Consider the following 26,826-nt stretch of genomic DNA (forward strand, 5'->3'; position numbering starts at 1 on the left):
TCCAAGCCCAGATCCCAGCCAGCAATCCCAATAAACATGACCTTCCCTGGCCGTTGTAATAACAACAGCATGTATTGATATAATCAAACTTGACATTTTTTGTAAGCGTTGGCCCTCGAATCTTCACATTTCCTTTTCACTCTCACAAAGCAGTCTTAGTTCTTTTTTGGTTAGACTGTACTTGTCCCTGTACGAGACTCCAGAACAGGAACGGGTGGCCCCAGAGCTGGAAATTTCCGTCACCACACTCTGCTGAGGGTTTCGCATGGACCAAATCCTAGCTGTAAGCAGCACTTTAAAATCGCTGGAGCTTTGGTATTGCTTGTTCGATGTGAAATATTTAATCATCACTGGTCTTTCTAATGTTTTGGTCAGTAAGGACAGCAGCGTTCGGGCTTTCACCATCTTTGACAATCTCGCCGGTGGTCTGCATTTTTCGTTGACCTAGCAGCTGTTAATCATGTATTCTTAAAAAACATGGCTTTACTTTGACATATAGCGAAAAAAAGATTGGTAATGGATATTTGGAACCCACTGTACAATGGGCACAACTGGAGAACTTCAAAGTAATGAAAAATTCATGAGGTTCAAATGGAGAAATATAAAATATATTAATATTTGGCCACTAGCTGTCTTGTGATCACTGGAGGTGTAAGGAGCTTTTTACTACCACCACACCACTAATTATTTCCTACTAATCAAATATTTTCATAATGAGAGAACAAAGCCCAGGAGACCATCAGTGTCTTTATATACACTTTTATTGTCAGCACTTGACTGATGGCAACGTCAGGCAGGACGAACAGAGCCAGATTACTTCTTGGTCTCCTCCTCCTTGGACAAGGTCTTGATGATCTCCTCCTTCTTGGCCTGGAGACGCTCCTCTCTGCGCTTGCGAGCCTCCTTTGTCTTGGAGCGACGAGCCTCGGCCTGGTCACTGTAGGAGTGGTGGAGAGAAAGCGACAGCTGTTCACATCCATACACACAGCGTGTGGTCATATTCGTCAATTTACTCCTGGCTCTACTGCAGCTTTGAATTCAGATCATTTAATACACATTCAACAGGGACTGATCAAACACTTCTCAAAACAAATCTGATGTGAACTAATTTTAAATTTATGTCTTATGATTGTTCTGTTCGACATGTTTTTATTGGATCCCAAGCAACTCTAAACCCAGTTAAGACTACTGTCTGCCACGCAACACAATATTGTTGAAATTTTGGTGGTCTGTGTATGACCATTGAAGTAATATGACTGGGAATACAAAGGTGTCTAATTCCAACACATCCTCAAGATGAATGCACCTGAATTTGAGTTGCTTATTTAAAAAGGGCCTGAACAAAAGAAGAAATATCGTTTCGGCGGCGACTTACGCCAGGAGCTTCCTGCGGGCCTTGTCCGCCTTCAGCTTGTGAATGTGCTCCATTAGGATGCGCTTATTCTTGAACACGTTACCCTTGGCCCTCAGGTAGAGGCTGTGGTACCTGAGGGAGAGCAGGACAGGAAAGAGGTATTAACAAATTATCGGAACACACAAAGTGCTTGCAGTTTGAAAAAAAGGGACTGGTTGTTTCAAGTAGCTACGACACCAGTGTTGCAAGGAAGTGTCATCGAGCTCAATTTAACATTTGCAAGCACCTTCAGAGAAGTAGTTAATGTAAAATAAGCCCAGCGCCACAACTGGATATGAACACAGTATTAAAAACTGTATTCCTATCAGTATGTAGGTTTGTGTGGCCTAACATCCTCACCACACAACCAGCTATGTTAAACTTACACGCTTTATTTCAAATAGTAATTTAAGACACTTTATGCTCCCCTGGAAAATTATCTCTTAATCGTAAATAAAAACGTGTTTTGTGGCAACAGATTGACACAATCGATAAAAGGGGCAACAACAAGAAGTCATGAACCTACATGTGCCTGTCAATCTTCTTGGACTCCCTGTAGCGACGCAGCAGACGACGCAGGATCCTCATGCGGCGCATCCAGGACAACTTCTCTGGCATACGGGCGTTGGCTGTACCCTTTCTCTTACCTGAGAAAAGGAATTAGGAAGATACACCAGCTTTATGTACACATCGATCTCCATTACCCAGGTACTTTTCATTCCACACCGCAGGTTACTAAATAATTAATTACTGTTGTATTTACTGTCTCATAAACACACATCTGGCTTCCTAAATTAATCAGCTGAATAATTTATAATTTATTGCTGGTTTCCTTCTCACATGACCTACAATTTGGCAGACTTAAAACAAGTACTGTTTTAAATACAACAAATCTTACATCGTCGGGTCAAATCTATTTAATCGAGAAAACAGTTTCATCTTACCGACACCCATGTGTCTTCCCTTGCGGCGTGCCAGTGTGTTCTTGCGGCAGCGGGCCCTGGAGTGGACCGTAACAGGTTTGCGAATGATAAGACCATCCTTCACCAGTTTACGGATCTGCTGGCCTGGAAACGCAAAAGGGAACAGGTGAGCTACAGGGATGCACTGAGTACCATCGTACGGCTGGTATCTGCCAAGCAATATTTATTCAAAAGAACATTCAAGACAAACACCAGTGGGATTACCAAACAACTAGAGCTACTCACGTTTAATTTCATTTAGCTACAAAAGCCAAGTACGTTCAGAATGGTATCAGTTCACGGTAATGCCACTATCAAGAGCAGGACAAGAGAGCATTTACACTATGTCATGATATTACAATCAGAAAACCTCCAGAGCTCTTATATAACATTACAATCTAATGTTGATATATTGCTTAATAGTGTGTCACTTGATACAACTGTCATACTAAAAGAACCATGTTCTTATGTGCAGAGACCTTCATTTTGCACAGGCAAATTCTTTAACTCTTATTCAGAACGCCCCTGATCTTACAATTCAAGATCAGTTTAATTGTCATGTGTAATGTTATGCAGTCTGTAAAAGCAGTGGTCGATGACTCTGGAGGAGCCTTCGTAAGTCTGAAGAAACTTCTGACGACACACCTGCTGGGTCATCTAATAGGGTTCCTGAAGGGTTCGCCAAGTTAAATCTAAGACTTTAAGATCTTTTTAATACTTCACAGAGGGTGATTTCATACCTGTTTCACGATCATACCGTATGATATAACATACAGTATGAACGCGTGATTGAAAACCAGTAGGAACGATATGACCTTGAATCATTATTTCAATCCTTCCAGGCAGCATGTAACAATAATTCCTAATGATATAATTTATAAAATTAATGCCTGGACTCTGACCAGCATCATAAAATGGACAGATGGATTAACTATTAGAAAAGCGATTCACTCATTTAAGTTCAAGCTAGAGAAAATATTTAGAAGAAATATTTAAGACTTTTGAAATTTGAGACTTTAATACCTTTTGAAGCCTTTTCTTTTTGAAAGGAAACTGTATTCAGGGACCTGCGGATACCATGATCTAAACTCTGGCTGGAGATTTTATTCATAAAAACCTGGCTGCAGTTAAAGAGGGGAATGAAGTTTTAAAGACCTGGTGGCAACTACCAGGCGTTGAAGGTGCAATGAAACACACTATCAAGTTGCATTATGGAAATTGTAGGATCCAGCCTGTTTTGACGGCACACATTGTGGGAATACACCTTCAAGACTGTCGATAGTTGCATATTAAAACTTTGAAAAATATTATTCATTATAAACGCCTTTCCTGACAACTGTGCATTAGATGTAGAGGCCCTTAAACCTATGCCGTGGATTTCTTTCTGTGTATCAATCTGCCACACGTTTAGATGACTGTGGTGGAGCCAGAGCGCCTGGACAGTAGCTACAAACTGTCACATCGTGGCCCCAGTAAACGACAGAAGCTGTAACGCTCATGATCACACTTTGAGACGACTTGTCGCTCCACTTACGGGAGTTGGCGTTGGCGATCTCGTTGGTCTCGTTGGGATCCAGCCAGACCTTCTTCTTGCCGCAGCGCAGGACGCTGGAGGCCAGCCTCTTCTGGAGCCTGAGCATGCTGCAGGACGCACAGACAACACCCGATCAGACGCATCACTACAATTACACTGTCAACTCCCGACTCAAAATGTGTATCAGGCTCCATGTCACACGACTGGTGTGTTTTATAGTGGATTCAAAGTGTTGCTGCACATAATCAGTAGCTAAGAAGCTGCTAGCCGCACGGGTATCATTTAGCTAACTGCCAGCCGGGTCCACAACATGGCCTCTCCTTCTTCTACATCGTGTTACACTAAGACACGTAAAAACGTGGGATTTTGACATTGTAAGGAGGCATAAACTTCGTGTATCAATAAACAAGAAACCCAACTGCCTTAGTAAAGTGATATATGGACAACATGCGTGCTTTTTAACGGCTAAATAATGACTTTTATTTTGCCATCGACTGCGGTCCTACCTCATGGCTGCTACTTCAATAGGAAAAGGAAGGCTTGAGAGACGGGCTGGAAGCTACCATTAGAGAGGAGAGTCCATCTTTGAGCACGAAACAGCTCGGTCTCAGCCCAGACATGGCTAATGCCTTGAACATTTTGCAGTGTTAATATTTTACATTATTGAAAGCCCAAACTGATGGAAAATTAATAGATGCAAAGCCAATCTGGGATTTTAAAAAAAACTTTATATCTTCGAACCCCCTTAGTAAAATTATGGTACTGACCAGTGTTTTTACAATGCATTGTGGGTGACGTAGTACTTGGGTGCTTTCTACTGTTCTACCTCATGAAGGCGGTGTTGAGACCAGAAACACGACTTAGACCATACAGTACTATATTTATTTTATTTTATCATCTTCTATTCGAATATTGTAAGATAATAATAATAAAAAGATTCATTTTGCCAGTTTTTATACGTAAACCTTGACAAGAAACTTTCAATTCAGTCTCCCCTATACTATCCATGTAAAAGGGTTCACATTATGTTGAGTGAGTGGATTAAAATGAAAAAGGAAACTAAAATGCCATTGTGCACCAAGGTCTTATAAAACTCGCTAAATAACAGGGAGAGGGCTGTTCGTCTTTGAATGTATGTTTTTATCTATGCTACAGCAATGACCTTTAAAGCACATAAAAACCAGTGGAACTGATCACTTTTATATTTTTAAAACCTAAGCTGCTGTCTCTAACAACAAAGCAAGACAAATATTTTTGTTCCCAAAATGTTATAACAAAACCCAAAGTATCTTGATATATATATATACACATTTAGGCTTTGAGTGGCTTCTATAAAAACAATAACCGACAGCAGTGATGGGTTTATTTTACGGCCACTTATGAAGACACCCGTAAAAATGGCCAACCGGTACATTACCATCTGACTGGCTACTTACTGAGGCTGCCACTGTTGCATCCTCGACTCTCAGGCAGCAGCCCGTCTCCATGGCAACGCTGCAAGCTCACAGTGTGGGTGCGCGAGGAGCGCTTGTGTGTCTTCCTTAACCTCAGGTAACCCGGAACGCCAAGTGAAACCACCATCTCCAGGCAAAGTATAACCCAAAGTACCGGGCTCACGAGCTGGTACAACTTCAAAAGACACTGCTTCCCCCTCTGCGAAATGACTGTGCCATCCAGTAAGAGAACAACAATGTTGAAATCCTAAAGAAGTAGGACTGTTTGTTGGGCGACTGTCTACCCTGGAGGAAGGTCCCTAATGTGCCTTTTGAGGTCCTTGACTATACTCTTCTAACCATCTTATACATTTATTTCACACCTCTGTTTGTTACAAACCATAACAACTTACTCACAACGAGTATGTTTAGTCTTAATCTGCTATTTGGGATATTATGTATACAAGGAACACGATAAAGCTGGTTATTCATATGCCTGTATACGTGATCATAACAGGAACAGGCTTCTGATCATCTGTGTGCTGGTTTGTCTTTGACTTCTCAGCGTCTCAGCTACTCATTTGTGTACCAACGGAGAATGATCAGAGGCCCGGTTGAGTTGTTTACATGCCCAACACATAACCGCGACACTCCAAAAATCTGATCATAACAGGTATACTAGTGCGCATGGAAACACGCTCAATATGATGGAGAAACTGTAGCGTCCTCCTAGACAAATAGGTAAAAACAGCATTACAGTTTGACCAAAGTTTTTGCTGTGAATGAAAAAATAAAAAAGTCTATCCTCAACAGATTTTGAATAGAGGACTACTAATTTGCAGAGCAACCACTGATTAGCACTGTCTGGACATATTGCCCAAAAGCAACTGTATAAATTTGGGATGAATCAAGTGATTTAGTAAATGAATGTGCAGAAGTGTGTTACGCTGTGGATACTCGGAGGCCAAATATTTTTTCTAATTTCATCCACATAGTGAATATTTCTGTCTCTACAGAACTTGTGCCAAACGTCATGTAGTATCACTTGACAGTTCATCTTTACATTCTTCACAGTCCCTTGCCATACCCTCTAGTATTAATTTGTTACTTTGGTTTATCCTTTTTGCATATTTTAATTTATTGGTTTGATCTGTTTGAACCCAATTTGTTAATGAATTTTTACTTCAATAAAAGTCCCTCTCCGTCTGTCGTTTTAAGAGTTGGACACATGCCATTGTACAAGGGGTCAAATTAATTGACTCGTGTTTTACTGTAACATTTAATCGGTCAAAAGGCATTTATTTCCTTGGACTTGTGTTAAATGGTGTCAAAGTCACCAAAAGCAGCACTGCGCCTGAGCTCTCCCCTCTCCATCAGTTACTTCGAGCCGGCGGTGAATCTGAGCCTCGAATGGAAGGCAGGATGACATATATTGGGCAAGTCAGAGGGATACAGTGATCTCATTTGTGGGGTCCTTCAATGCTGAACTCACTGGGGTGTTTAGGATTATGGGCCTGTACGCCTGTCCCTGACGAAAGAGTTGTTAGTCACAAGGTTCATGAAATAGACAGCAATCATCAAGAAGAAGAATTCATCTAGAAGGGGACAAAAACAAAGCAGAAATCAAACAGCCAAAATATAGAAGAGATAAGTGAATGAAAAAGATGTCAATGCATAAAGTGTCGACCGTTCTACTTGTGTTTATTCTACCGTTTTATTCACTGCATGCGGCGGCAAAGAAGAGTATCGGACATTAATGTAAACTGAAGATAGCCGCCGTTGACTCAGTGTCCATCCACTCAGTTACCTTGGGCAACAGCACAGAGCTGAAAAAAAAACAAGCGGCCTAAGTGATCCGGCTGATGGCAACCAGAAAACTCTGTGTTCTCCAGCTTCATATCATGTTTTCCTTGGAGGAAGATGTCGACCAGCTGCAGCGGGAGAGTCACAGGGAACCAGCTATCATCATTTTGAAAGCACACTATGCTTCTGTTTCTCTGCTTGTTTTTTTTTTTTGTTTTGTTTTTTTTGAAGAGTATAACCATCAAGGCTTCCTCCTACCCAGCTCTGCGGAAGTATGAGCCACAGCCACAGATGATAATCTTGTGGGTGTTAAGTCCAACGCCATCAGCTCTGATCAGATCACGTCACACAGATTTCCCTCTGGAAGGGGTTCGTCATAGACTTGCAACCGGCGTGGAGAACAGTTTCCCCCACTGGTTGATTTCTGTGGGAGGCGGAGGCGGATGAATCAGCCCCATTGTTTATTGAGGTTTACTTAATCAATCAAAATGATATCATCTATGCTGTGTGGCCTCAGTATTTATCTCACTCACAGAAATGTTTTAATAGCTGTCGTCATCTAAGAGTCAAACACTCAAACCTGTTCATGACATTCCTGGGAGTCATGCACTCCTTCAGTCTGGAGTGAGCGGTAAACATCAGCAGAGTCTAAATAAGGTCAGTCACTGCTACAATGAGAATAAACACGAACAGTTATTACTGTCTAATCAACAGTTTAAAGGCCCAATCTGCATTCTTTGACCATATAAATTTGTTGTATATTCCCGAGTTTCATTTGAAGATGAAGCTTTTTTTTTTTTTATGTCTCTCAACTGATCATGACTTATAGAGAGATGTTTCAAACTAACATAACAAACATCATCAAACATCTGGAAACTCAAAGCAGCACTAAACAGGCTACGATTTAAAGTTCGGACAGCCCCCGAGCAAATGACAGATTTTTCTTAATTTTTTTAAAGTGAAAAAAGGTAAATACAAACCCCGCAGCAAACACACACATTAAAATTAAGCCTTTCTTCAAACGTTAAAACACTGCCACGTTTTTATTTACTGCACTTAAAAAGTAGGGGGGAAAATAACAGTACAGTAATTGTGACATGTGCAAGTCAGTACTTACTAACCTCCACTTTGGCAGGTATCACAGCTTGCAAATGCTTTCCGCAGCCAGCTAAGAGTCTTTCTATTTTTGATTTAGGAATTTTCACCCACTCTTCCTGCAGATCACTTCAAGTTCTGAGATATTTTTAGCTCGGCCTTCACAAAGAGCATGTTTAGGATCTACCCGCAGATTTTCAGTGATGTTCAGGTCAGGGGGCTGCGAGGGCCCCTCTAAAGGTTTCAGCTCGTGTTTCTTGAAGTATTTCAGGGTTCAGGGTTTTGAGGTCTGCTCTGGAGCTCATTGTTCTGTTGGAGATGCCAGCCTCCTGCCAGTTTCACTTCCTTGACTGACTGCAGGCCTTTTGCATCCAAAATTTGATGATATTTAATGGAACCCATTCTTCCCTCTATCTGTGCAATGTCTCCTGTGCCACTGGCTGCCACACAACCCCAAAGCAGAATATTTCCACCCCCATGTTTAACAGTTGGCAAAGGGGAGGTTACTAAGTATTGACTTAGTAAGCTGCCCGAACTTTTGCACTTGCCACAATTATGTTACTGTTTTTTCTTTTTTTAAATTCATCAAATAAAAAGTAGCAGTACATTAACATTTGAAGAAAGGCTATTTCTTTTACGTTTGTTTACTGCAGCAGTTGTACACCTTTTTATTTCTTTTCACCTCAAAAATCAACAAAATATATATTTTTGCGCAGGGGAGCAACTTTCAAATGTACTTTAGGATCAAATGGCTAATGTGGTTTCTAATGGGGTGGCGCACAGTTATGAACCCACAGAGAGTTATCGCCCGACACTGCAGTGCCCCACGGCTCTACCGACATTTTAGCATCTTTCAGCTCTTTGTTTTGGTTAGTCCTCAAATTCGCCCCATCAGCCGCAGCGACTTGGCGCGAATTCGCCCGGGCTGCGCGAATCGAATCGGCTTCATGAACCCACAGAGACAAGAGAAAGAAGGCCAGAGAGAGAAGTGGAGCTTCTGGTTTGTTCTTTGTTCGGTCAGAGGCTGAGCTGAAGGGAAACAGTCAGAGAAACTCCCACAGACACAGTCAGCGGTCAAGTTCGCGCGAATGACGCGAGGAGAACATTCGCCTGCCTTTAGACACCTCGATACGTTAGCCACTAGCTAGCCTAAGATAGTGGAACAGCTAGCAGCTAAAGAGCCGGAAAATTTTTATCGGTTGTTGGTGAAGAGCAAAACACAGCTAAAAGGTGAGTGAATATTAGACTTACGTGCATCAGGGAATTAAAACTATTACTCCAAATGAATGCCAGTGTTGCTCCATGTTTGCTGGATGTGTTGATAGATCGTTGTTTTCTTACGCAGCTTCAGGTGATGCTAATATGCTAATGTGGCATTTTTATAGCTTGTTGCACTACTCACAGGTGGCCAAAAAACTATTTCAAAACAACTTTGATTTAGCCATTACCCTTAAAAGCTCTTTCATTAAATTTGAGAGTGATAGCAGGATGTAATTTTGTTGTATTTGTTTATTTTTACCATGGGACTAGCATATTCTATTTAAACTACCTCGGTTTTATTTGTATTTGTAAACGCTGACTTTTTGAACACCTTCACCAACCTTCACAACTGTCACGGTCTAGTTTTGACCCAGCGACACATATTTGATATCCTAGGTTTTGAATTTGCTGTAAATGGACAGAGCCATGCCCACTGTTGTATGTGTTGGTATTGTTTTTAGTAATGTCAGTAGGCACCACAGCTGTCTCAAACTTTGACCAAGTGACAGTCATTTTTGGTTGTTTTTTCATATGCTGTAAGTGGACAGAGCCATGTTGTTGTGATGTTTTTGTAATATCAGTTGGCACCATTTCTTTAGGCTCTCTTTATCCACCAAGGGAATGCCACACAACATAGAGCCCCTGACACCTGTTGCTCCACGGCCCCCACACTGTAAATATCTATTATTTCTGGCGTGTTTCAGGGCCCCTTACAGCTCTGGGGCCTTTGAAACATCCATTCCCATGTGTCAGAACATAGTGGGGGACCCGGGTCCCAGGAGCTGGCAGGTCTTTTCTGTTCTTGCTCAAGGCCACGTCAGCATGAGCCTCCACGTTTTCAAAACAGAGAGAGTTCAGATGCCGAGCTTCCCCTGCTGCTGCTGCTGCTGCTGCTGCGGCGACAAACTAACAGTGAAACTGAACTGTCCTCGACCCCCGTTACGGCCCTCGCAGGACCTCTGGTCTCAGGATCCGGGCTTGGCCCGACCGTCCGTCCACGCACACACACACACACACAGCCACCATCACCGCCGCTCTGTTGTTCCCCCATCAATCGATAAGTGAAGGTGGGGCCTGTTCAGCGGGGCGTGGACCACGGCTCCCAGCTGGGGTCTGTTGAGCGCAAACACACAGGAGACAGAAACGACATTAAGTCCGAGGGAAAAAGACACAACTCCACCGGTGGTCGCAGAATACTGCCTTCAAAATAAAAGCATGTCTGGCAGAGGACAACCTCAGCCGTAGCATTTTAGCACACTCTTACCTTGGATACTGCTACCATGACAACTGATATTTTTCTATTTTCAGTGCTATAATCATTACTTCTAGCTGCTGTGGCCCAATAGTAGCACAATAATAAGTTATATAATAGTTTAGGTTATATACTAAACTTCTGGGAAAAAAAAAATTAGGCATAAGCCAAATGAATGTTGACAATTTTTGTAAGTCACGTGGACAAACGTGTTTAAATGATTGTAATGAAATGAAATATGCGTGTGTCGCCATCAGTGGTCATCAATTACTGAAGTTCATGTGTGTATATTATATTACATAAAATGTTTGGTACACTGCAGAGTCCAAATTGTTTAAAGCAGTGGTTGGCAAATAGCGGCCCGTGGGCCAAATCTGGCCCTCCAGCAAAAACGTTTAGCCACCCTGACAAAAGCTGATATTTTAAAAGGTTTTGTTTCCCATCCAAACTTTTACATATTTCTCATAAATATATGGTGGATAACAATATTAATACAAGGTTCAAAGTTCCCAATAAATATGAGCTTGTAACATTCAAGAATAATATTAAATGATTTGCATCTCTTAACACAAACAGGTGGCAGTCGAACAGAAATGGCATGCCATTTTTATTTTTCCAAGGCAATGACAATAACAGGTTTCATTCAACCAGAAATGAAGGAGACCCTATATAATGTGTGTGGATGACCTATCAGCCACACGTCAAGTCCTGTAGTCCAACACAAAGTGTATATTTGCGTGTATGAGTCTGTTTTTGCCAAACGATTATCAATATATTTTTGCTGTAACACTATTAGCACAAACTGCCAATGGGAGAAATTACATCTGCACTCAGATACAATCCAAAAACATACAGTTTAATAACTCTTGTATTCTTGAATGAAAAAAATATTTTAAAAAATAAATAAATACAGCAGCAAACAATATCATAGAAACCTGCGTCTCCACCATGCCTGTAAAAATGTATTCGCCCTCTGTTGAACAATGCTGGAAAGAAATGGCCCATGGTTGAACCTAATTGCTGACGCTTGATCTAAAGAATAAAGGCTACCATTGTTAGCTCTCTGATGCGATGGTGACCTCTTCACAGTGACGACTGGGATATAAAGGCTTGGGGAGACCTGTGTTGTAATACAATATAATCATTTTACAGAACAACATGTATCACAAAGCTTTGACCCAGGGACAACTATTTGAAGGGAGGGTTGGCAGAGCTATCCTTGCTCTTTTCCTCCACTCCTAACTTTTTTCATGCGTTAATGTTATGATAACATTGGTGTAATATTAGATTAGATGAAGTTAGATACAATATTGGATCCCCTGCCTTCTTGCAAATGTTTTTGTGATGTGTGATGGAGACTACAGTCACCTATTCATTCTCTGATTGACTTATTTTCCACAGGCTCTTTGCAAACATATACTATAATTTATCCCCATACTTTAAGCTTGGTAATACACTAGGAAGGTCGCCAAAACCACGGTCGGTGACATTTTTTTCATAAGCATAAATATAGATATTATGGGCTATGTTTTTAAATGCTTATTATAAGAAAGATTAGAAATTTGATATTAGAAATCGTAAAAATCCTTGAATTAATTCTTCAACATAGTGTCAAATTAATCACACCGTCCTGGTTGCTACCCTACACAGTGTACCTTTTCAAAGGATTTTATTTTGAAAGCAGTCGTTGCGTCAATCCGTTGACTTGACTCTAGTGTAAAAGCCTAGTGCGCCAGTGTGTAACGCTATAGGCTGGAGGGAGGCAGCTGTTGCCATTATAATACCAGCCAGCTCAGATACACCAGCGGCTTCACCATCCCTGAGCAGGAGACCAAAAAAAAAAAAAAAAAAAAAAAAAAAAGAAACAAAAAAATTAGTCTGTGGACAGCAACATAAACACACGAAACTGGAAAAAAAAAGATTTTAAAAAGTTAAATCAATGGTACAGAAAAGTAGTATGTCCAGGACGCCTTCGACCTCAACCCAGGAGATCCAAATGGACATGTTCGACCATCATCCACACACACAGGTAAGAGCAAGGGACAGAAGCCGGACGGAAAGCGGGGACCTTGTGACAGAAAACCAGAAATCCCCCTGCGCAGACCGTCGCGCATTTTACACTACAGATGCTTATTTGGCAACAGTGAAGCCGTTTCACTCCTGAAGATTAACAGGTTGTTCGGCAATTAAGTCGCCTGTAATTTGCCTCCGGGAGTCTGAAACGCTTGTCGCACGGTGTACCGATTTCAGCCCGGACTGAATGTAGTTGGGGATTTTAGGAGGAAGTAAAAAAAAAAAAAAAAAGGGGCGATGGGTTACAGTTTCCCCTCCTGCGGCTCCACATTTCCAGACTATTTCATCCTTGGCCCCCTGTGTGGTGCCGGTAATTGTGTTGGTTTTAGTAGGTCGCCCGTGTGTAACCGTATGCGAGGATATGATGTAACGCTTGCTTTTACGCCTTTTCCGCTCATTGGGTCTTTACGAAAAGCCACGCCTTTGTTTAATCGGTCAGTCGTTGAACCAGGTAGACGTTGGACGAGGTGATGAGCTGCCCGGGCTGGGCAAGAGTTGAATCTGAGTTTGCATTTGAATCGGCGTGAATCAGAAAGAGGTGAAATCTGTTCAGTTTTTCAAACCCGGCGAGAAGAGTAATTGTAAAGTAGTTCATTTGGGTCTTGATGGCTGATGTTTTTTTAAATCTCGCACCTGACTTCAAATCTGGTTTTCGGTCTGGAGAAAAGTCAACTTGGTGAATTGATGTTTCCTTTTTGTTTACAGTTTTAGCCCTCAGCTTACGACGGTGTCACTCTTTTCACAGCCACAAATAGACTGAGGCTCTTAGGATGTGACATGTTACGGGTAGTTTAGTCATGACTGTTTTTAAATGGATGGAAAAAAACAAACCAAAAAAAAAAAAAAAAAACATGATGAGAATATCTAGAACAAACACACCCACACTGAGCTCAGTCATTGTCTCTCTGGAAAAGAAAAGAGAAACACCTCGCCACAGACGCCAAGTTCCTCTCTCTCTCCTCTTTTACTCTCACTCTTCCAAGCTCTTTCTCATATCGCTCTTCCCCCTCAGCTCTCCCGAGTCCTTCGCCATCCGCGTTGAACGTCCCACTGTCTTCATCCTGCTCTCGCCATCTCACCTCATCCCGTCTTGTGTTTTTAGAAATCAGATCTTTATCTGCTTGCAAGGCTGCGGTGAGAAGCAGATGGACCCCCTCCTTGTGCCAGGCAGCAGGAATTGGTGCGTTTGTGTGTGTGTGTGTGTAGCAAGTCTGATCAATTAGATATAAAGTTCATGCAGACCTGCAGCTGGTCGTGCTGTCATGAGCATTTATAACTCTGCTGTGGAGAGACAAGCAGGAAACCGCATTTGTAATATCCTGAAGGAAACGGTTTGGGTTTTCTGCCCAGCCTGCCCAGCACCACACCACAGAAGAATAAATGAACTGTGGGCCGAGAACTGATCCAAATCCAGCGCCTGGGGGTCACTGAGATTAAAGATCGTGTCTGTTGAAGGGCATCAGATTGCAGTTCAGCGCGGATCTCTGCAGACACAATAATGTATGGAACGTTCTGCCTGAAAAAGCCTAGTGCGGTTCATGTTCCACCGTCGCGATACCGTGCCCCCCGCCGCCCCCCCACGCTAGCTGCCTTCCAATTTAAAGCCCCCTGCTCACACACACACACACACACAACACCCTCTTTAATTATACTCTTAATCTGGGAGGATGTTTACCAACAGGAAGCCTCCCCACCCTACTTCCTCTGGCATTTCCCTGCCCTTTGCTGGCAGGAACTCACGCCATCATGGCTCTGATCGTAGGGACCCCCCAACCCAACCCAAAAAAACATACACATTCATGTTACATTTAGTTGTGAATTTTCACGCTGCCACCACCACCAGCAAATGGTTGAAGAAAATTACATTTTTGACAACACGGGCCTCATTTCAGTCGCCAGTTCATCATATCTATCTCTTATTCTAACATTTTATTCGCCAGCTTAATTGCTGAGATACTGTATCTGGGCAGAGCAACTCCTACCAACAGGGCAAGCATCGTGACCAGGCAGATTATCTAACAGGTTGTAAACAAATCCGCGGTGCACTCATGTTATCTAAATCACTTAATTGCAAATTAAAACAGAGGAGAACATTCAAGTTATTGCCTAAAATGTCAATTGTCAACTTTCGGGTTTTTCGCAAAGGTCTTCCTGGTGCAGCGCTGACCTAAGATCCTTCACGTTGAACTTCTGTGGATAATATCATTGTAATTAGGTCGTGGTCATCTTTGTTTTCACTTCCAGATTATGTAGGTTAACAACCTTTTTTCTGATCGCCTGCTCATGTTGCACACCGAGCTCTTAGGATTGGTGAGTGAGTGACCATTTGTAGTGAACTACTGTGTGATCTGTGTGTGGATTCGGGGGAAAAAAACCTGTTAAATGCAGGTGTAAATGCAGCGGAACAGATCGTGATCTGATTGGCCTGTCCACATATGGAGGGGGTAAATGCGGTGTATACGGTACAGTTACATTAAAGTTACACCGGTTACATTCTTAAAGGACGTGTTAATAATTTTTGAAGTCATCCAATCATTCCTCCCGCTCACGCTGGCCATTAAGTGACCCTAATACGCTTTTAATATAAAAATGGGGGATGAAATCCACGGTCTTCGTTTTGTACGTATTCAGAAGTTCATCTGAGGCTTAGACCAGGCTTCAGCAGTCTGAGTTGGTCAAATCAGGTGTATATCATCCAAAGTTAGCGACAGTAACACAAAGAGGAAATTTTGTACGAATGTTGTACTGGAAGATATCAACTGAATTTGTCTGACTCGGGCTACCAAAGTCTCATATTTCCCCCCATCACTTACACTGAAGGCATATTAGGAAGGCGTATATTAATGAGCAGCATGAACAGCAGGAATTATTACACCAAACCAACTTGACTATTGTTTTAAGACAGACCTACAAAATGTTGAACTTATCCTACAAAGGGAAAATCCATCCAACAAGTTGATAGGATACCCGGCTCCACCTCTTCCCGCTGTCCCAAGCAAACCTCGAATAATCATACATGTGCGTCGCTCTGCCTGATCTGAAATCCGTTGAGATCTGATCATGATGCACGCAGAATCAAGATAGCGAAAACAGCCATTAGTATCAGGTGTAAAAGCAAAAGCCGGGGGTCCGACCTCATTGTCTACATAGTATGTCCTGTTACATCCTGGTCTAAAATGTTACCATGAACCTTTTTCAGAATCGTCAATATATACAGTCACACGGCATTTTCTAAAACGCCACGATTCTAGGACAACTCTCTCAGTCTCTCAGTGTAGGTGGACAGATTTGCCAACCATGACGTCATCCTCTATTTTCGGTGTATCGGTTGCATCTAAGCCCCAAGCACAGTTGCTCTTCTACATCTTTTCTCATATATCATCACCTCGAGTTCAACTTTACCATTAAAAGCCAGTAACTGTACTTTCAGGAGTTGGTAACCCAGTCGTTTTGTGGCTTAGCGGTGGAACATCCTGCTGTTTATTCACCCAGCAGCAGTAAACCAAGTGTAGCACAAAAGGCTACATTGATACATTGTTTTTGTGCAACAGGAGGGTTCAAATAAATTCAGATGAATTTGTGAGCTCCATTTTTGGAAAGGAGTGTGTAACAGATGTGTTTATCTTTTAACACTGAGGCAGCAGTGTGTTTTTTTTATGTTTGCACCAGTTGGTGCTGGTGTTACAGGTCGTGTTTGTTTAAAGGTAGGCGGGACAGCGTCATTCATCTTAGGGCCTCGTACTGAACTGTTGTACATGATGTGACAGTGATAACAAAATACTGAGTCCAGGGGGGGGGATCAGCGTTGGCAGGTACTTAACCATTCTCTGGAAATCTCCCGCTTACCCAGGAAAGGCATTTGGATATATTCAGACATTTAGGTCTGAAAGCAGCTGACAGGTTATGCTCAGTGCTTAGAGACAGTACAGGGACTGGAAGCTGGTTGGTTTGCTATAAGCCAGTATGTGTGAACAGTTGTGGATAGAGGCAATCATTTCTCACAGTATTTATCCTCTCCATGTTAGTATTAGGACTGGATATCATTTGAAAATGACTGATGGCATAAACCAAGCTATAAACCTTTTATTAGAAATAGCACCTCATGTCTTTCCAGAGAATCAACAAACAAGACCTAGATCTAGAGCTTTCAGTATCTAATATACTGACAAAAGCAGTCAGGATATTAGACAGCTTTTGATACCCAATGCTAAAGACGCATTTCGTTTGGTTTGGATACCGATTCCTAGTCAGTATGGTATGAGAAATCACGTGCAGACTTTAGATTTACTTCAATAATCCATCACATTGAACATGTATTGTTCTCTTTCTGGCAAAGTTATAATACATTATCAGTGCATGGTGATCCTTTTTGATTGCATGTCAACAACTAGTGTGTTCTTGTGTGGGTTAATGGGAAGTTCTGACAGCTAGGATTTCAGAACCGATACAGGTAAAAGCTACTGTAGGTTATTGACAAATTAAGCTCAGAAGACAGTGGGATAGTGTTAATATAGTTGGGGCTTTTTTTTTTTATGATTAACAGGACCGGTGTCTGACAGCTGATCCTCAAATCTCTGATAGTTGTGCCTCCAACCCGAACCCAGACACGACACACCGGCTGACTTTTCAAATCAAATGGCACTTTTTAACTATATTGCCCTGCAACTATTTCATAGCTATGGCAAATTAAAGAGACATAAGGTTCACTGTGTCAGAGTAGCTATATAACGCTAGTTTTAAGTCACAGTGGATTTGCAGACTGTGATAAAATGAAAGAAAGTCAGGGCTGAAATGATTAATCAACAGTAAATCGTCAACGATTTTACTTATTGAATATTTATTGAAGTTATTTATCCTACAAAAAAATTATTTTCTGGTTCCTACTTCATAAATATGCCACCGTTCCACGTTACTGCTCTTTTTTCTGGTTTATATCACTGTACATTTAATATCTTTGGGCTTTGGACTGCTGGCTGGAAGCAGCAAGAAATTTGAAAATATAGTCTTGAACTCTGGGAAACTGTGATGTGCATTTTTTTTTTTTTTTTTTTTTTACTATCTTCTGACATTTAATAGATTAAAGGATTAATCAGTTAATCAGAATAATTGTTAAGAAAACAGATATCTAAAATGCTATAAATAAGCAGTCATATAAAAAACAGGTGATTTGTTGTATCCAAGATAAAAGATGCAAATAATGCCAGCAAAATCCTGTTATAGTTGCTGCTTCCACTATGGGAATCTGAGGAGTGAATGGGGAACCAGGGGGCATCCGGATTTGAACCGGAGACCTCTTGATCTGCAGTCAAATGCTCTACCACTGAGCTATACCCCCCCTGGTCTACATCGAATTCAGGATTAGAAAAAGACCGATGTGTTTGTTGGGTTTTAAAACTATTACATGTTCGCTGTGATTGTGGTGAAATGTACACATTCTATATATTAATCTGCTGTGGTTTTGTTTTTCTTTTACTTTTTTTTTTCTCTAAGCCTTATTCTAACCAGCTGCTTTTATCACACTGGAAGAACAACACAGCCTGTCTCCTGATTGCCAACAAATGTGATTAGTCGGCATTGTGTAACCATGGCGATGTGGGCAGAGTGTGCTCATAATGCATGGTGTGGCCTCTGTCGAACCCGGATAGGCCATTTGCCAGGGGTCCGCCAATCGGATTACAAGGTCCCAGTTTGCATCAGAACATGAAAAATGACAAGTAATGAAGACTGTCCATGGACACATTTTCTCTGGTCGACTTCCTCTGCAGTCCGGGACTCATGCTGCTGTACCTCTGGCTTTATCTGACTGCCCGATAATATTCAGAGGCTTTTAACAAATGCCATGCCAAATGGTAATGGCTATCGTGCTCTACAGAAACAAGGTTTTCTAAGAAATATGTCATGATAAATTATAATAGAGCAGCACTATTGAACTTTTTGTTTGTTTTTCTCTTCTTTCCTTCCGAACCCTCCTCCATCCCGCCCTACAACCTCTCTGGTTACAGGGAAAGTACGCCAAGAGGAAGAGCCGATTTAAGCGCTCAGATGGAAGCACCTCCTCTGACACCACCTCGAACAGCTTTGTCCGACAGGTAACATTTCACACTTAATCCTTCCCTCAGACTGCTAATCAGGGTCCCTCTCATCTTATTTAATGAAGAGTCATGTGGAAGTTTAATGTAGTCAAAGTGGGGACTTTAATGCTGAGATTTTCGGTGATTTCTTATCAACATTTGCATCCTACAGATAATTTTATCTCCTTGCAGACTTTAAAGTGATTGTTTGTGACTCTTTTTTTTCATATGCAGCTTTTACAATTCTCATACACAAAGAAGTCGATCGATATAAAAGTAATTGTCCAACAATTTGGGTATTTTTGATATCAATGAATCGTTTGAGTCATTTATCAAGCAAAAATACGTGGGTTTTTGTGTGTGTGTGTGTAGGTCTGTGTATAAATAATATATATATATATATGTATATATATATATATGTATATATATGTATATATATATATATGTATATATATGTATATATATATATATATATATATATATATGTATATGTATATATATATATATGTATATATATATATATATATATATATATGTATGTATGTTTATGTATTTAAAAAAAATCTACCTCTCACGGGGGGTGGTGGTGTGTCTTCCTCAAGCTCGGGTCCTCTACCAGAGGCCTGGGAGTTTGAGGGGTTCTGCGCAGTGTCTGAGCTGTTCCTAGGACCTCAGATGTTGTACCCGTAACCTGCTGGAGCCATTCTCCCAGTTTGTGGGTCACAGCCCCCCATTTGCACCACTGTTGCCTTTACTCCCCACATCTTTTCTAGCTCCTCTTTCAGCCCTTGGGATTTTTCGATCTTCTCGTGTTCCTTCTTCTTGATGTTGCTGTCGCTTGGGATCGCTACGTCTATCACTACTGCCTTCTGCCGTTGTTTGTCGATCAACACGATGTCTGGTTGGTTAGCCATCACCAGTTTGTCAGCCTGGATCTGAAAGACCCACAGGATCTCTCTCTCTATATATATATATATATATATAATTTTCAGATTTTCAGATATCTATATCTCTATATATCTCTCTCTCTATATATATATATATATCTGAAAATCCATTAAATAAACATTAAATCATATTTGTTTAAATCTCTTGTTAATTCTTATATATTTCTCAATAATGTAAATGATCTTCATTCCTACACCTACAAACATTTTTGGTTCCTGTAGGTTTAGGCATAGGTTTGTATTATTATTTAGTTTAACGGTTAAAATCTCCTTCTCACTTCCTAGAGTAAAGAGAACGATTATCAAATGAATACGAGATGTAAAGCCATGCATGCAGGAGGACGAAAGAATGAAAATAATCTTTGAAAAATAAACTTTCTGGCTTTTACGATAAGCGGAAAATTGATCATCTGCAGAGTTCAAGGCATTTCATTTGCCCCATTGTTAGTGATTTTATTTTCTCTGTTATTACCATGTCAGCTTTCCCCCCAGTTAATCTGCCACGTCCCAGTTCTTTGCCGATGTTTCCGCTATGAAAACCAAAAACTAAAACCCTTTATTTTCTTCTCTTTGAACAGAGCGTATCTTTCTCTCACCACCTATGTGTGTCACGGCAGCCGGCACACTGCTCTGTATCTCACACATTGATAAGGCTTTGATGATATCACCGGTAACAGGACGGGTCAAGAAGTGCTCTCTCCCTCAGTAAAACCCTCGTGACTACAGCTATACATGGCTTCATCGTCACAGAGGTAGAGCTGAGAGACAGCAGCAGAGATGCCTCCAGGGCCCTGGTAGTGATTACCAGTCCCCAATTGTTAGACTTACCCCCCACACTTCTCCCCTCTGACCCTGATCCCAGCCCGCTCTGCAGATGTAGATGCGTTGATTGGCTCTGTCCGAAAGAGCTAATAATACCTGTCAGTTGTCCAGCAACAGAGATTCATTTTCTTGTTTAGGATGGGTCAAGAAGGCCCTCTTCGTCAGGCAGGAACATCTCGTCTCCTCGGGGAGTTCGGGAGGCCGGGTTGAAGGCCTCACACTTGCGACCCACAGAGCAGTTCTCTTCTGGACATGACATTTCACAAAGCCAAGCTGTGTCGCAGCTAAATGAGTCCCCCTTTTCCGTCTGACCTCTTCATTTGTGAGAGGAAATGATTTGCCCTGTGCCGAATGACATTTACCTGTTCAATGCTGGTGTTGCTTTAGAAAAAAAAAAAAAGGAAAAAAAAAAAAAAATCCCGTCGCTGTTGGTGAACACGGGAAGCTGAACTCTCCTGTGGTTTCTAAAGGTTAGCTGGATCCTCGCCTGCGCACATCACCCTTCCCACCGCCTTGTCCTTCATTAACTCTGCGACTCTGGCTGTTGAAGGACTAGGTGCACTGGGGCCTGCAGGTTAGGCAGGATTCATAATCGCTCACTCTCTATGAGGAACTCACTACCCGTAGTGAGGGTGATTTAACGCTTCCTGAGATAAATCTCCTCCCCACTCTCATGCTATTGCTCAGCATTCACTCATTAAGATTGGCGGCGGAAGGAGCAGGGACTTAAACAGTTGAAATGCTGCACATATTCCAAAAATGAATGTAGCAACTCAGCTATTTAATGTATGAAGTGTCTGTTAGTGTTACTACACAACAACGTAATTCCTTAAACCTTGTTAAGATTTTAAAAACTGGCTTAGAAGGAAACATGCAGGCGCCCTATAGGTTTTTGTACATATAGCCTGCTTTAGCCTCTCCTTGAACAACTCAAAGCAGAGCCCTGTATAGGCTTTACAGTCTCACACACACCTACGCAAGTGCACACCACCACACACAAACGCACAAATACACGAGAGCCACAAGCAGCCAACGGCAGAGCTGGCTGGTACACTCGGCATGGTTTCCATGGCAACCGGGCCACTGATTCTCCCTCTGTGTGCAGGCACAGTGGGATGGAGAGACGAAGGAGAGGATGTTTAGATGGGCTTGTGTTTGTGCGTGTTTGTGTGTTTGGGGAGGGGCGGGGTCGAGTACAACGAAAACACACTCCGTCTTCAGGTGTGTGAAGACAGGCAGAGACTGTCTGCTGATGCTGCTGCTCTGTAAAGTAGGCAACTTGTCTGCCGTTGTTCCAGTGGTATTTGGTGATGTTGTCGGTGAGAAAAAAAATTAATGTTTTTACTTCAGAATTCATATTTACCTTGCTGGAATCACCATGTCATTAGCAGCCAGAAAACACAGTCATACACAACATTATAGCATTATAATGTTTCATTAAATCCGAAGGTTTGTTATGATGATCGCATGACAGCTGTGTCCCAGTTCAGCCGCTGGATCCTCTGAGGGATTTGGCCCACAAAGATGGTCTTTCAGAGGAGACCATCTGAAGGCCAAGCTGAACCTGATCCTCTTCTACAAATGAGCTGGTCAGGAGTCAAAGAGACCAAAACTAATGGTCCATTCCACTCCTCGTCAACTCCAGGTTTATCACCAACAGGTTCCTTCAAATTGCAGACGGTGGTTACTGAAATTTGTATTGCAAGATGTGACGTTTCTCTTCAGCACATCGCCGGCGCAAAATAGATGAGCCGAGAATAGTGTAGCAAGCTTATTATCAAACATACAACATTAATGTAACTTCCATTTTTCTGTACCGCCCTGTAATCGACAATATATTCATGCTGCTAACAAGAACCAACAGCAGAGTTAATGCCTGGCTGTCAACAATTAGACTGCAGCAGGGTTTTCAGTTGTCCACTAAATCTAATGTATTTACCAGTGATTGACAACCACCATTTCCTGGAAAATACAGCATTGTCACACGACATTTCCCCATTTAGAGATTTGGATTGAGAGATAAGGATTGCATAAATGCTCTGAATCTGAGCTACAAAAAAAAAAAAAAAGGTTTTATTTCTCTGTCGCATTCTGAGGAGTCTTTAAAATAGGGATCGAGCCTCAGAACTGGGCTACAGCAATCAATACAGTTAATCAATCTAAACCTGTTTAATATAAAAGATACACTCAGTGCAAATTTAAATAGTTTTTGTAGGGGAGCACCTTGGTGGCCTTGGTGGGTTATGGTGCAATGATCTGCAAGGTCCATTTGAACAAATCCGCAACATGCAACCTGCAGTTTGCAACAGGAGATAATTTGCTGATTTCAATCAATTGCCTAATCCAAACCATACTTCCGATCCATGTATGAGCTTGCGAGAGCCCTTGCAGATATAGCCCCGATTTGTCAGTGGTAGTCATTTGTGAAACAGGACCCTGCGACCATTTGCAATCTGCATGTTAGCAGCACTCACAAATTGTATTTGTGAAACAAGCACCTGGCTCATGTCCGGCTGGGGAGGCTCTGACTCTCTCCACCCTAATTTTCCGTCTACTGTGACCTGTCTAATAACGGCTTAAACTGCCGTAAACAGTCAAGTGATACCGACGTAGAATGGATATTTAAGATGTTCAATTTGCAACGTGTGAAAAGTTTTCCCTATTTTGAGTAAATTCAAAACCCCCGTGGGGAAAAGCGGCATTTTAGAAATGGAACAACTCAAATTTTCTGTTGCGGTTACCAGGGATGTTACCCAACCGCTGACTGATTTCTGTCACCCGCATACCAGAATATAGATCCATCCATGTTTTTTTTCATTGCTCCATAGAGAAGATCGCGTCTTGGCCTGGTTGCCTGTTAGCAGCTCCTTTGTTTCATTGTCCCAGCTGACTGTCGTGTCATCAGCTACTAACAAAAGAGGAGGAGGTCTGTAACAATGGAGAAGCCCCTGTCATTATGTCAGAGGATGCCCTCTAGTGGACGAATTGGACTTCCCCCGACACCACCGCCACCCTTCTAACCAGACCGATCTGCCTGTAGACAGTCCTCCTTTAGCCCTTTTAACATTGTCCCAGGTCCAAACCATATACTAATTTCCATAGTATACGGTTCTGCAGTAATATGCAAGTAATCAGTGAAATATTTATAATTGAATATTAGTAGCTGATCATTTTGGATGATATTCAACACGTAGTTGGTATATAAATGGATTTTGAGCGGTAACTGTCCAGCGGATGCTTCAAAGGCTTAAGTAGTCGAGCGACAGTTGCTTCAAAGTGTTACAGCCCCGATCATTGCGCTTCATGTCCTCAATTCACTGCTGTTGCACGCCTGACCCCCCCTTTCTTTTTTCTTCCTGCCCTCATATCCATATTAATCCCTCATCTGATACCCTGATACTCTGATATCCGGGAGACAAAGAGACAGGGAGAGGGGTTGGGAAGAGTGAGCTCAGGACAGAGGCCGAGAGGAATGAAGCAAAGAGAAAAGAGGAGGGGGTGGGGAGGGGGGGGGTTTCCCTGGGCGCTGCCACAGCCCTCTCTCACGTCAGCCGGGGCATTGAATGGCTGACGGCTGCATACCAAGCCTCCTTCTGGGTCTCAGTGTGTTCACGTCCCTGTTTCTGGCCAGCCGGGGCTAAATATATTTCCCCAGTTTGCAAATGTAGCACAAGTCCTGCAACCCGACCCCCGGCCAGCTCCAGCTCCCTTCCTCTACACAAGGTTCACGTTCCTCCGGGTTGTGGAGGTGGGAGGGGGGGGGCGTGTGCGTCTGTGTGAAGGGGTTGGAGGTTAAGAGAGCGTTCTCCTGGTTTCACGCATACGGCACTCTTTTCTGGCTTTCTCTCTTATCATACACACACAACGCGCACACACACACCACATACACATACACTTACAAACACACACACACACACACACACACACACACACACACACACACATGTACACTTATGCACTTGTCAGACTAACTGACAGATACTCACACTAGTTGCCACTATCTCTTACCCATACATACACACACACACACACACACACACACCTAGCTCTGTCTGCGTTGCCCCCCCTGGCTTGCCGTGGTGTGGCGAGCGTGGCAAACGAGGTATGGAGAGGACCGAGAGGATTCAAAGGCCCGTCTTGGTAAGAAGGATCTGGATAAATATACAAGCTGTGCACTTTTTGCTGCGTCTGCCTGATGTAGAATCCGTGTATGAATGAGCTTCTTCCCTTGTGTGTACGTGGATTGAGTTTTGAAAGTTCAGCAGACACTTCTGCTCCGAGATATGACTGGAAAATATGACTTGCTGCCGGTGTCCTGATAGTGCTGTGCCCCCTGGTCTGTGTCTCTCTTTGCTCCCCCTCTACTGACTGCACCGTGCGATTCCATTTTGGGCCGGGCCGCAGCTGCTGGAAAGGCGCTGTGTTTTTAATTAGACTTCCAGTCCCACCGGTTGCCTGTGCTGCTATGTGCTCTGCCTTTCAGCCGTCCCAGCGGCGTGGCCATTTCAGGGGGCTTCTTTCACTGCTGTCCCCCCTGTCCCAAACAGGCCTTGGCTGGATCTTGTGCTTTAGCAAGTGACAGTATACAGAGCAACATACATATTCTCTTTTACAGTGTTTGCGGGGCTGAGCGGTAATTTGATATTACCATTTGACTTTGAGTGGAATTGTAGCATGATGATTAGGACGGCAACTAACAAGTATTTTTACTATCCAGTACCGAATTATTCAAAATAGATTGGTGTATAAATGATAGGAAAAAAATACCCATCACAGTTTCCCAGAACTCAAGGTGGCTACTTATACCTATAGATTTTCAGTTTACAATGATATAAAACCACGAAAAAGTGGCAAATCCTCACAATTGAGAGTCTGAAATAGTGTGTGTTTGGCATTTTAGCTTAATAAATGACCTAAACAATCAATCGATTCTCATAATTGTCATTGATTAAGTCTCTGCTAATCAAGTGTTTATTAAAAGTCTAATTATTTCCGTAAGTGGTGATTGTAACATGTTATTGTTTCACAAAATTTTTTTGCTGTCCAAATTAAACAAAATAAGATTTTTTTTTGTTTTTAGAAGATTTTGCTTTGTTTTGTTTTTGCATCAGTCATTAATTTGATTACTTTATAGTACGGCTGCAACTAACAGTTATTTTCATTATTGATTGATCATTTAGTCTATAAAATGTCAGAAAATTGTCCATCCCAATTTCCCAGAGCCCAAGGTGACAACTTGAAATTGCAATTGTGCAACCGACAGTTCAAAGCCAAAAAAGGTGCAGTTTATGATCACAAAGACTAAGAAAACAAGCAAATACTCACATCTAAGAAGCTCGAACCACAAATGTTTGCTGAAAGTTATGCTTAAAAATGAATGAAAAGATTAACACATTATCAGAAATTTTTCCGTTTCATTTTCTGTTGATCGAGTAATTGTTTCACCTCTACTTTACACGTAATTTTGCATATATTACCAATATCGCTGGGCATTGAGCTTGAGTACTTTTCCAGTACTGACCGAAACATGTCTATAGAACCGAGTCTGTATAAAATATCAAGTGTAAGAAGTCGGCCCTGAAAACTTGGCCAGATTTCTCGTTCACTTACTCTTTGATCGAATTTGAGATTTGATCTACATCGTAACTTCTTTTAATATTTTTTATTTTTTAATTTAAGCAGTGTTCTTCTGCTTGTGTTAACGCAACATTTAATTACTGACGCCGTGAGAAGGTTGACATGTTTTGTTAAATGACAACTATTATATTCTTCAAATAAGCTACAGTGCAGTTAACTGGCATTGTATTTTAGTATATAGTATTTAAACTTGTTGAGTTTCTAATCCCCAGAATATAATGGAGGAACTTGCACTCGTTATTGGATTTCCTCTGCGCTCGTTTGTGATAATGGGGATTTCTGGTGAGTTCAGTACATGACTCATCTTTCTGGTCATCTCCACACACCTCACACGCCGTTCAGCTGGTTGCCATGACGCTGCTGTGACAGAGAAAAGGAATATGGCCATTTACAGCCGCCGGCCATGAGCATGAGACAGGGAATCTGTCCTTTTGCGAAGCCTCAGTTTGTACACCTGCCTGTCCTGCGAGACACATTTCCCCCTTTCTTTCCCCCTTTTTATTCCAGTTTTTTCTTTTCCCCCTACCTGTCTTCACTGAGCAAA

General features: G+C 42.0%; 2 protein-coding genes and 1 non-coding gene across 5 annotated transcripts in view; 1 reads left to right on the plus strand and 2 right to left on the minus strand.

The window, feature by feature from the left end:
• Window positions 1-743: 743 nt before the first annotated feature.
• Window positions 744-4,515, minus strand: rpl19 (ribosomal protein L19). The gene is made up of 6 exons (XM_040124364.1): window positions 4,396-4,515; window positions 3,890-3,996; window positions 2,338-2,460; window positions 1,920-2,040; window positions 1,376-1,486; window positions 744-937 (listed from the first exon to the last, which is right to left on the minus strand). The coding sequence occupies exons 1-6, from the start codon at window positions 4,398-4,400 to the stop codon at window positions 814-816; spliced, it is 591 nt and encodes a 196-aa protein (XP_039980298.1). The 5' UTR covers window positions 4,401-4,515; the 3' UTR covers window positions 744-813.
• Window positions 4,516-12,588: 8,073 nt separating this feature from the next.
• cacnb1 (calcium channel, voltage-dependent, beta 1 subunit) overlaps window positions 12,589-26,826 on the plus strand; it is a 31,653-nt gene continuing 17,415 nt past the window's right edge. For all 3 annotated transcript variants that reach the window (XM_040123451.1, XM_040123453.1, XM_040123454.1), the window contains exons 1-2: window positions 12,589-12,761; window positions 18,808-18,894. In XM_040123451.1, coding sequence (XP_039979385.1) covers window positions 12,672-12,761; window positions 18,808-18,894 — 177 coding nt within the window. In that variant the 5' untranslated portion in view covers window positions 12,589-12,671. The remainder of the gene's footprint in view (window positions 12,762-18,807; window positions 18,895-26,826) is intronic.
• Window positions 18,069-18,140, minus strand: trnac-gca. The gene has a single exon. It is a non-coding gene; the product is annotated as a tRNA-Cys (tRNA).

The sequence above is a fragment of the Xiphias gladius genome, chromosome 3, assembly GCF_016859285.1.
Source record: "Xiphias gladius isolate SHS-SW01 ecotype Sanya breed wild chromosome 3, ASM1685928v1, whole genome shotgun sequence".
NCBI lineage: Eukaryota > Metazoa > Chordata > Actinopteri > Istiophoriformes > Xiphiidae > Xiphias > Xiphias gladius.

Bases quoted from the DNA above. Each gene is read 5' to 3' on its own strand.
- rpl19 (XM_040124364.1), bottom strand. The intron at 2,041-2,337 runs GTAAGATGAAAC...TCCTTTTCTCAG, and splicing joins GGGAAGACACATGGGTGTCG to GTAAGAGAAAGGGTACAGCC. The intron at 938-1,375 runs GTAAGTCGCCGC...CCACTCCTACAG, and splicing joins GCCCGCAGGAAGCTCCTGGC to TGACCAGGCCGAGGCTCGTC.